Source organism: Calypte anna, chromosome 1 (genome assembly GCF_003957555.1).
Source record: "Calypte anna isolate BGI_N300 chromosome 1, bCalAnn1_v1.p, whole genome shotgun sequence".
Classification (NCBI taxonomy): domain Eukaryota; kingdom Metazoa; phylum Chordata; class Aves; order Apodiformes; family Trochilidae; genus Calypte; species Calypte anna.
In genome coordinates, this window is record NC_044244.1 from 131,750,497 (window position 1) to 131,762,180 (window position 11,684).

Below are 11,684 nucleotides of genomic sequence, written 5' to 3' on the forward strand. Positions count from 1 at the left end.
TTTAGCTGATCTATACGAGATCACAAGAGACTTCCCTCCCACCTACCCCTAGACCTTCTGCTACCATGCAGTAGTAGAGGTTTTAAAAATACACTTTATCAAAGGCACAGCCTAACTCTTCACAGAGGTGGGATTTTTGCCATTAGGATGGGGCATATCCCACCTGTTCTGTAGCTAACAAAGGGATTTCACTCTCTGCCTCCACCTGCTGAGAAATGCTCCAGGGGCAGTCCTGGGAGCTCAGTCTCTTGGAGCAGGAATTCCTCCTGACAGGAATCTGTGGAGCTGTAAGTTCAGGCATGACTGGGCAAGATATAAGAGCTCCAAGCAACCTGAAACTCATTTTAGAAAGAAGTTGAGTTTATGCAGTCTTAAACTGCTTATTGGCCATTTCCTTCAAGGTTAGCATCACCATGTTACAAGCAACATGTTAACCTATAATGGAGATCTAAAAGCAGCGGAATGGACGTTTTCTAGTGTAGAATTATCAAGTCAGCTGCACATAACCTATATCATTTGTCACAAATTTAACTCTTCTCCCATTAAGGAACAAGTTTTTAAAAATACTTGTTAGTTATTTCCAGTCTGAATGCAATTGCTTTAATTGTAGGTTCCCAGAAAAGCCATTTAACACAAATATTTCACAAAGAATTTACTGAGATCAATAGGAAGATATGGTTTCCAATTTACAATTTAAGGTGCAAAATAAAATTCATGCTAAAGTGACTCCTCATATGCTACAGAGTGTAACCAGCAGTCACTCACTTGATTGGAAAGCAGCAGCTCAAGGTTGGATCCTATTTCCATCAGTTTCCATGTCTTAGAGCAACAAATAATTAAACATAAAAACCTTTGCAAACAGCCAAGACCAGGTTTCGGGTACACAAAAGCACCTCTTCATGCAAGAAATTGAGGTTATATAAATAACTAAAATATTTCTCTGGTGATCTGATCTTGTTGGCATTAAGGTGGAACCGAGAGTAGTTTTGGGTCTTGAGTCAGATGGAGCGTGTTAGATGTTTAATATGAAAGAATAAACAAACCAAAGTGCTTTATCAGTGCAAGATTTTTAATTTTTAAATTGAGACCTGAATTGGAAACTAATAGGCTCAAAAGCTGATTAGGGGGGTTGTTGGGTGAAAAAGAACTGTATAATTATATGCTTGTGTTAAGACTGAGCTAGCACACAGAAAATGGCAGCAGGCTGTTTTCTGCAGCCAGTAAAAGCAGTAACAGGCTTAAAGTGAATCAATGATTCAAACAGGTGGTAGAGAGTGCTTTTTAACAGTGGATAATCTGGCATGTAAATGATTGCTGGAGGATAGGAAGTCTCCATCCTTCATGATTTTTAAGAACCACTTGGAGCAGGCGACAAATGTCCCATCCTCTTGTCTTTAAATCCATTTGAGATTAAGTTATGAACTGTTCTTAAACTAGTTTTAGGAACAAAACATGAGGGTAGGAGACAGTTCACCCCAGTCATCCCATCTCAAGCAGCATCTGAAATGACTGTGAAAACCTGAGGAAAGCTTTCCAGATCTCCCATCAGAGAGGCCCCTGCTGTACTTGGGCAGATCTCCTGCAGCCCCTTCCCATTATTTTAACAAGCGCACTTTACATCTCTGGTGTGCTTTAATGCTATCCTGAGCACACCTGAAACTCTCACTGCTTCAGCTGTGTGCATAAATAAGGGACTAAACATTCCACAGATCTATGGCCAAACACATTAAAGACATCTCGTGCACAGGTAGCCCAGTGCTGGGGTCCTGTGACCCTATGCTTGCCTACAGAGCTGGGATCTCTACCCATTGCAAGTGGACAATCACACAGCTTTTCCTTACATGAGCACCAACCACCCTTCTTTTCTCCTCAGCTCCTGTCTTTTCAAAAAGAAATAAAGGGGCAAAAATTACTGAGCTAATGGAGTGGGCTTTGTTCTCGGTTTACTGTACAGGTCTAATATATTTAGTCAAATACCAGCAAAGACAAATGTACCAGATTTCCTCCTAGGAAATATTATGAGACATTAACCTACTGCAGAGCATTCCAGAATAAACTGTTCTACATTTCCCTGTAGGTCAGCATTACCTCCTTTTCACAGAGCAGAAACAAAATGCACGAAAACTTCTTTACACCAGGGCTTGTGGCTTTATTTACATTAAAGCTGATTTTTCAGAAGACTTCAGCACTCTGTACAGAACTTTCTAAGGATCACAGGGCTGCTGGACTACGCAGCTTCATACCTTCCCCTAACATGCTTTTCTACCATATCAGTTCCTTCCTATTTCTAAATTAATGAAGTTATCTTTTAAACTGAAGTCTTTTCCCTCCCTCCCTGCTCCACAGCCACACAGTTCTCATGGTTTAAAAAAAAAAAAAACAACAAACAAACCAAAAACCTTCCAGCTTCCAGGCTGATACGATTCACTGCTTATATACAAACATCTGTTCCTATGCCAGTGCTGTCCATGGCTTGATTACTTCTCTCCCCAGTGCTGCTCACACTGCTGTGCACTGCTGTCCTCTTTCAACCTTGACTTTGAGGCTAAATAAAACACACACTTTTCTCCAGGACAGAGGGCTGTTATTTCTCTTGACATTTCTCCCTATCTATTAACCATCTGAATTCATCCCCGTGGGACTTGGGTGACTGGGAGAAATAATATGTCAATGCCACTCTACATTTGCTCTTTTCCCAACCAGCTCCATCAGAAGCTGGTTCAGAGTCACCCCATGAACCACTGGTGCTCCAAGCACACCCACACACTGATTGCTGCTACAGCAGCTCTGCAGAGCCAGCTCCAGCATACCAAGTGTGTCACGCAGCTTCTGGCAGCCTGATACTGACTTGGCCTCTCCAGAAAAGCTAACTTATTTGTCTAACATCTCACAGATAGCCTGGCGCCAGGGACTGACTCCAGTTGCTCTGAGAGCTTTTGAATATCTCAGCCATGAGATGCTGCCCCCCATCTTTTTTCCTCCTTCAGTCTCCTGACAGATTCCTTCACACTTTCTAACTTCTGCCACAGACCGGGCACTGCTCATGGTGCCTGATGTGCTGCAAGGTCCAGATGGGTCCTTGTGCATTGACCAAGTGCTGTAGAGTAGAAAAGCCAACCACCTGTGATATATGGCTGCAAAGGAGCATGGAAGGGAAGGCAGCAGCTTTCCTTCAGTGCTTGACTTTGCAGCACAGACACTGAGCACCTCTGTAACTATGCCCATAGAGGAAGGTTTCTTGGCTATTTTTTTTAAAGCTCATTCTGAAAACAAACAGATGTCAGTGGTTCACATGAATCACTGCTAGAACTGGGACCTTGGAATCCAGTGTGCAGACACTTGTCACTTGAACATGAACAAGGATCTCCTCCAGAGCCCTCTGTTCTGCTGGCTGGCTGGCTGGCTGTAGCGGGGAGGAGCCTTTCTTGCTCCTGAGGCTCTATGAGCTGCTGGCTTCTCCATTACCTTACACAAAAGTGAGCTGAGCTGCTTTCTGTGGGTGTGTGTCCCACCTTTATTGACCCCCTGGTAATAGGGGGCCTGCCCTAACCAGGCACAGGTGGACTCACATCCACTCTTTGGCAACTCGAGGCACCTGGTTTATCTTGTTTCTCTACAGCTGGCAGTAGTGCCCACTGCAGAGGGACCACAGAGGCACCCCCAAATGCACCTCATGCAAAGGCAGCTGGATGACACAGCTCTCACATCATCCCTTCTACTCATGACCTGAACCAGTGTCGGGAGATGGGGGAAGACAGTTTTTTTAACAAACTTAAGCTTTACAACTTCAGTTTTGCAGGGAGCACTTCTTCCTATGACTCCTATCTCATGATGCTGCGAGGAGAGCAGTGAGGCAGCTAATAAATTCCTTATGCAGAGGGGAAGAGCAGAGCCTGTTTTTCAGGAGAAATGTGTTTGTATGGACTGAAAAGGGATGCTGGAAGGTAAGTTGCCATTGCTGTATGGACCAGCACTCCACTGGAAGGGCTGTACCACCACCAGTTGTCTGCACAGCCATTTGCACAGAGAAGCAGGAAGACCTGAGAGTGAAAGTTTCCCCTGCAATTTGGATTTGGCCTCACCCTGCTCTCCATCCCTCTGAGCTCTCCTCTTCCATCTCCTCTGAAAAATGTTCTGGGGCAACACACGGTGCCTCACTGCAGCCCAGTTCTTGGTCCCTACTTCTCCTTCCAGGTTGCTGTCTCTATGTCCCATCCTTCCCTCCTACGTGGTCCTAGGTGCCTTTTCCAATTAAAACAGCTTCTAGCTGCCCCTCCTCATCAAATCCCAGTCCCCCATTCCTCACACCCAAGCCCTTTGCCCTACAAATCCCACTCTCTACAACTCAAAGGCAATTCCTTTCCCCTGCTCCTTGTGTTTACCTCATCCATCACCAGTGTCTTCTCCCTCTCACTTTGAGCCCTTGCCATTATTAAGCACTGGAAAGCTGAATGCTGGATCAGGAAGTCTTCCTTAAGGCTACCTGCAAGAGGGAAAGAGGGGCTGGAGGAGAAGGCATCAGTGGGAGAGTAGGAATGGCCCATTCCCTCCTGCTAAGCTCCAGCACCACAGCCCCAGCTGTATTTACATGGCTTTTCTTCCCACTGCTGTACATCCTATACCACACTGAGCTTTTCTATGGGAAAGAAGAGAGGATTGAGAATACTCACTGAAGATAAAAACAAGGCCAATTTTATTTTGTATAAAATAAAGATACACGTACCAAAACCACATCTACTGAGCACATGCTGGTTTTTTACAAACAGTAATGTATTTGGCCTGATCAGTACAGAAAGCAGAGGTAAAAACAAAATGCAGGAGGCATCCTTCACACAGAGGTCATTTCCCCTACCTAATCAGAGTTCCTGTCTCAAAGCACTGAAGTGATAAGTCATTTCAGAGAAACATCTTTGGGATTATTTGAACACAATGGCAAAAACTGTTCCTCTGGGTTCAGAAGAACATGTACTGAAATTTCCCACACAGATTTGAGCCTTAACCTTAAGAATAAAAGTTTCAGATTACGTACAGCTGACGTTTGGCAAAGCTGGACAATTGGAAAGGGGGTGACAAATTTGGAAGTGCAAGGGCAAGACCCTGTTCCCATCTACCCACACCAAGGAATGGTGCTGCAGGTGCCATTGGTCAGCAGAGGAGCTTAATGCCTCAGTGCTGGAAGCAAGAATCACCTGGCTAGAGACTGCTGGAGGGTATGCAACAAGCAACAGGTCCCACAGGTACTGAAAATCACCACCTTCACAGACATGGATTTACCAGCCACCTCTTTAAATTGCTGTCAAGAGAAGGACAACCTGGTGCCCAGCCCCTCACACACACACACACACACACACACACACACACACACACACACACACACACACAGAGAGAGTCAGTGAGGCGTGAAGATTTCTACTAGTGTAAGATTTGCTCTGACAATTGTATTTTTCCCATATCCTTCCCCATGGTGGCAAGATGTCATGTCAAATGGCTAAACAACATCTTTGTTATCCCAGTGCTGCATGGATCATAGGGTAATTCTGAGAAGTGACTCGTACCATAGGTACTGTCCCCATACTTCAGATACCATGAGGGGGCTCAGCAGCAACTCTTCGTGCCCAAGAAAGGAACAAAAGGTGCTGCCAGGCTCATTGGTATTCACAGTCATTCAAGAGCTCAGCTCTTCAGTGTAATGTTGTTTAATTGCATTACCATCATAAATCCAGAAATTCTGCCCTTCTGCTCTTCTTTATCATCAGGATCACTAAAAGTGGTGATATTGAGAACTTAATGTATGAGCTAAGAACTTTTTTTGATGTACAGACTGACAGGGTGAGGTGGGGGACTGAAATGACTCCTGCAATACTGAAGTTGTTAAATAAAAAACTTCACAACTGTTTAACACTTCTCAGAGGATACTGCAACTGGGAGAGCTACTAAACTACTTCTATTGAATCTGAAGTATGCAAGTACATACCGTGGGTATCTATGAGGACTCCTCCAGTAATGTTTCAGGGAGTGCAAATAACCAGGGGCTGAGTATTTCCTGGCCTTAAGCATTTCTCACAAGTATGTTGCTGCAGTTGTCTCCCCAAAAATCAACATAATAATGTTGATTAACATAATAACATAAAAAAATCAACATAATCAACAGATATAATGTTGTAAGGGAGCCATTAACAATCCCAGTGTGGAAATATCACAGCCTTTTATGTATAATTATAGTCCTCAAGTTTCTACTTCCCTTAAGGCAAACAAACAACGACCAAACATTAAGTATAAACAGATGATAGAAATAAGTCGTGAGTGTGTCAGTTTTGTTTCTGTTTCCTGTTATGACTTTTTATTAAGGTTTTTAATTCATTATATGTAATCATAGAATGCATTGGGTTGGACGGGACCTTCAAAGGTCATCTAATCCACCTTCCCACAGTGAGCAGTGACATCTTTAACCAGATCAGGTTGTACACCGAGGTATTTTTCCCAAATCTCAGTCTGAACTACTAAAACTGGCTCAGCCCTGCTCTCTAAGCCTCCCAAGTTCAGGTGGGTTTGTTCCCCTGATTATCATGCCATCCTCTGCTCTAGAGATGCAGCTATGGTTTGGATTCCTGCATCATTCAGGTAGAACTGAAACTTCACTTCAAAATCCCAGTTGAGCCCAGTAACCGTAAAAAAGATGATAACAGAACCATAAATCTCCAGCTGCTCTCAAAATGCAGTTTACCCATAGGTGTCCTGTTTCAGCAGGTTCTGCTCACTTCCAAAGAGCTCTGCCAGTGAATCTCCACACTGCCTGTCCTAATCACACTTGTGTCTGTCTTTTCAGGTAACTGCCAACACTGACATTTGACAGTACATTTTTGTTTTCTTCAAGAAATGGGTTACAAGTCCAACAAGGACCTCCTGTAAGCATCCTGAAAGATGCTTTCCAACACCATCAAACCATACTGAAGAGAAAAATGGGATTAATTTCTTTGTGAGCCTTAGTGGTGCTCCTTTGGAGGGGAATTTCAGGAATGGATTTCCCTTTTCTGGAGGGGAATTAATTCTTCTTTGGAAGAATTAATTTATCATTCCAGTGACTGAAGCGCACAGGTTGCAATATCAGGTGTTAAGGAGCTGACACCCAGTTTTAGTTGCACTTCCATGTCCTGATCTAAGAGCCCGCTCTGGGCTTTGGATATTCCTGTGGAATGTCTTGAGGAGTCTCTAATGAACACAGGTGCTCTAAGTACAAAGCACGAATTGCACGTATTTTGCACACCTTGTCAAACACAGTCCTTTACACAGTACACACACACACAAAAACAAAAAACTGTAATAGCTTGAGGTGAGAAAAAAAATTACATTAATCACTAATAAAAAGAAATTGTGTTAGTGAACAATTTTCGTTGAGAGAATTAAGTCTTGACATAGAAAATTAATGTCAGACATGGAAACCACTTCAGAAAATAGGAAATCATTTGCAATTAGTGATTTTCCTCTCAGCCACAAGCATCAAACTAACCTACACGGCCACAATTCTTCCTTCATCACAATGAACTGGTGCAAGTGAAACCAAGTGTGGATTTCTAAAAACTTCTTATGAAAGACATTTACCACTAAGACAGTGAGATGAGATTCCCCAATGAGGTGAAGTGAATGCTCGACAGTTGCACCATACAAATCTGTGACTGCAACTTGCAGAAAACCAACCAGCAAGATATACTGAATTTTAATCTCCCACCCAACAAAAGAAAGTAAGTACCATATCATCTTTTGGGATGCAAGAAAATCTTACTTTCTTCCCAAACCTGCCAGAGCAAGCCAGGCTTTGTATATTCCCAGAAAAGCTTTCCAAAATAGGTTATGAGACACTTGTTATCAAGGCATTTATTAATGAGGTCTTGTCCATCTATAAATACCATTGTTAAACACCACTAGAACACCCAGAGACAAATTGTGCTCTCACAGCCTGGCAGAGAATATGCAGACACCCCCCAGATTATGTGGAAGGTTGTTGCAGCACAAAGCAAGCACCTGTAATTTTTACTTCAAGAAGAAACCAAAGAATGTGGGATAGTATGAAGCATACAAAATGGGTAGATGCACCCAAAAACATTTTTATGACTTAATTTTCCTGCCAGATAATGAAAGAAACCTGTTTCTTCTGCCAGTGTACTCTCAGGTGGGAGGGTGAAGGAAGGAAAAGAGATAAAGCAGATGAAGGCTCATCCTAACTCACTGATCTGTTCTATGGGGCAATATTCAGAGCACAGAAACCTACAATCCAATTCAAACATTTCCTCCTAAATAATGTGATGTCTCTGAACTGTATTTTCAGCACTTTATATAAACGTAGGTTTATTCCTGATCCTGGATTATCCTTAATTTGAAGTTTATGTTCTCAGTTTGTATTCAAAGACTGCATATAAACATCAGCACAACCCTGTACACTTGTGTGGAGCCATTCAGACACTGCCAGATTGCAAAAGCAGTCCCTGGGGTGTTACAATGCTGCATCCCTAAATTACAATTGAATCTTCTATCCCCAAATTAAGAAATTAAGAAAAAGAGGTATTCACAGACACACATTCACAACCTTCTTATACAAGCTGCAGGGTGTCTACAGGAAAATGTAATTTTAAAGTCAAAATGACGCTTAGGTTTTACTTTTCTTTTCTTTTCTTTTCTTTTTTTTTTTTTTTTTTTTTTTTTAACACAAGCTTTTATTTCAGAACTTCACAATTAGTTTATCATCTTAGCCTTGTTAGGAAACACTTGCTTTTGTCCAGGAGTTGCCAGCTGAGAGGATGTTATTGTTTGGAAGGGATGTGACCAGGAGGGACCCTGTGCACGGCACAATGTGTCAGCCCGGAAGCTAGGGAAGAAAAGTGATTCTCTCATCTGGCTGAGAAAACAAAATGGAAATACTGAGTGTTTGCCTTCCAGTTACAGGCAGCCCTATACATGTCCCCAGCAAACATGTTAGTGACCTGGATCTCACGTAAGCATCACTACCTAACTCTATCAATATATTAAAAAAAAATTCCTACGTTAGAAAGAATTACAGACTTTTTAAGAAAAGCAACAATTTCTGCCACAAACATCTTTGAAACAGGTAAGCAGGAAAATGCTTACCACCTCCAGACGACTGCTTGCTTACCCCACTGCCCCCAACAACAGATGGGAGTAGGGCACAGTCCCTCTTCCCTCATCCACTGCCCCCTCCCCCGGAGCACCAGCAGCCCAGAGAGGAAGAGTCCATCCCCACGGACCAGAAGCAGGAGAGCTGAGCTCTCCCCTACGAGAGGCCTCCTCCTGCCTGCCCAGGCCTCCGCTGACCTCTGCACCCCACTTCACAGAAGCCCCTGGTACACACTTCAGTAGCAATACGACACAGACGAGAGAGCTTTGGCACTCGGGAAAGGTGATGCTCCCACAGCAGCAAACCCTCCAGTTCCTTCCCGAGAGTCATCATTTAGGGCAATTCTAACTTTTGCTGTAGTTTGGGGGTTTTCTGGAAGGACACCCGTGCTTCCCACGTCGTGGCGGTTTCACGTTAAAGGGCTTCGAGCCTGCCCACAGGACACCTCTGGCCAAACTCTTCCCTTAAACAAAACGTCCCAGGTGCCCTCTCCGCGCACCCCTCGGCACGGGGCGAGGAAACACAGCCCCACAGAAGCCACCGGCTCGAAGGGGTTCCAGGATCCCGCAGCTCTGCCCCTACCCGAGGCGGAGAGGGTCTTTCCCTGACACGGTGCCCTCTGCGGGAGCGCCCAGCCCGCCCGCGGTGAATCCCAGCGCTTGGCCCCGCTCCTCTCTTCCCGCCTGGTCAGGCAGAGGCCGCCACGCCACAGCCGGCCCATTCCCCTCCCGGCCCCGCGGGTTCGTCCTTCCCCCGGCTGCGGGCTCTCCCCGGGGGGGCTACCGGGCGTCGGCGGCGCTGAGGGGGTAGGCGAGGAGGCTCATGGCCTCTCCGCAGGCGTCCTCCACCTGCCGCACCTGCTGGCGGCTGAGGCGCTCCCGCCAGGCGTGGATGGCTTCCCTGGCGTCGCGGGCGGAGATGAGGAAGGGCCGGTCGGAGGAGTAGGCGGCGCCGCGGGTCATGTTGAGCACGAAGGCCTCCAGGGCGGGCGGCACCGTCAAACCGGCGAAGCGCAGCAGGCGGCGCAGTTGGGCGCGGGGCTCCCGCACCAAGTCCTCGTAACGCAGTTGCGTGTAGCGGCGGCGGAGCCAGGCCGGGGCCCGGCGGGCCAGGAGGAGGTCGCGGAGCCAGGCCTGGCAGATCACCTCCAGGGCGCCGCCGAGGAAGAACTCGGTGCGGTGCTGCGGCCCCGGCCCCCGCCCGCCGCCCCCCAGCAGGCCGGGCGGCAGCAGGAGCTGCTGGGACTGGTGTCGGGGCGGCCCCCGCGGCTCGGTGCGGTGGCGGCTGCGCAGCACCTGGACGCTCTCCCGCAGCAGCGCCTGCCGCGCCTTCAGGCGGGAGTTGTGGACGGCGCGGGGGTCGCGGAAGAGCTGCACCACCCGCAGGTTGAGCCCCGGTTCCCGCAGCAGCGGCAGCAGGGCGCCCAGCTCCAGCAGCCGCACGTCCTTGATGACCACCACCGGGTACTTGCGGCACTCGGCTTCCAGCTCCTGCAGCCCCCGCGGCGGGCACGTCTCCTCGCAAGCGGCGCCGTCGACCAGGCCGATCTCCTGGCGGGGCCGGGGGGCGGCGGGGCAGAGGGGCGGCGAGCAGATCACCTTGTTGGTCCGCCAGCCGAAGATGCCGGCGGTGGTGAGGTTGGGGGCGGCGGCGGCGGCCGCCAGCGGGTCGCGGGGGGCGGGCGGGGCGGCGTAGAGGCGCAGGACGGAGAAGTCGCATCGGAAGAGGGCGCGCAGCATGTCGCGGAGGGCGCCCTGCAGGCTGAGCGCGTCCCCCGGGTAGAGGGCCTGCCACAGGTGCCACATGGGCTCGTAGAGGTAGAAGACGTCGGGGTGCTGGTTGAAGAGCTCCCCCAGGAAGGAGGAGCCCGTGCGCCAGGTAGCGTGCAGGTAGATGTGCCTCTTTCCCCCCGCCGCGCTCTCGTTGCCCGCCGCCCCGGCCGTGCCGCCGCCGCCCTCCTCATCCTCGTCGTCCTCCTCGTCCAGCAGCGGCTGCTGATCCCAGCCCCATTCGCTCAGAGCCTCCTCCAGGCTGGGGCAGCGCCGCAGCAGCGGCTCCTCGTCCGTCCGCCCCCGCCTGGACCCGTAGTCCAGCGCGTAGGGCACCAGCAGGAGCAGCAGCAGCGTGTACAGCACCAGCACCGCGGCGAACCGCCGGTGCTCCCCCCGCCACCGCCACCGCCGGCGGTGGCTCTTCATCGCGGGGGGCAGCTGCGGACCGGCTGGGGCTCCGCCGACCTTCTGCCTGCTCGAAGAGCGTCTCTTGGCGAAGAAGCAAAGTTAGCGGCGGCAGCGGCGGTTGCCGGGGGGTGTGGGCTGCGGGCGGCCCTCCCCGCCGGGGAGCACGCCCACGGGCACGCCGGACAGGCTCCGGGCCGCCCGCCCGCCGCCGCCTCCTCCTTCTTCTCCTCCTCCTCCTTCTTCTCCTCCTCCTCCTCGCAGCGCGACGCGGAAGCGTCCGCACCTGCCCCTGCCGCCACCGCCTGAGGAGCCGCCGCCGGCGGGGCTTGGGCTGCTGCTGCTCCCGCTCCCGCTGCTGCCGCTACGCGGGGCTCCGG

General features: G+C 48.9%; 1 protein-coding gene across 2 annotated transcripts; it reads right to left on the reverse strand.

Moving 5' to 3' along the window:
• Window positions 1-8,696: 8,696 nt before the first annotated feature.
• CHST7 (carbohydrate sulfotransferase 7) lies at window positions 8,697-11,423 on the reverse strand. 2 transcript variants are annotated; one of them, XM_030469171.1, is made up of 2 exons: window positions 9,985-11,423; window positions 8,697-8,890 (listed from the first exon to the last, which is right to left on the reverse strand). In XM_030469171.1, exons 1-2 carry the CDS (start codon window positions 11,323-11,325, stop codon window positions 8,861-8,863), a joined length of 1,371 nt encoding a protein of 456 aa, XP_030325031.1. In that variant the 5' UTR covers window positions 11,326-11,423; the 3' UTR covers window positions 8,697-8,860. The 2 variants fall into 2 exon arrangements, with proteins under 2 accessions (XP_030325031.1, XP_030325030.1); XM_030469170.1 differs by lacking the exon at window positions 8,697-8,890 and having other exon boundaries at window positions 9,495-11,423.
• Window positions 11,424-11,684: the final 261 nt, after the last annotated feature.

Coding starts and splice junctions, on each gene's coding strand:
- CHST7 (XM_030469170.1), bottom strand. CDS start 11,325: ATGAAGAGCCACCGCCGGCGGTGGCGGTGGCGGGGGGAGCACCGGCGG.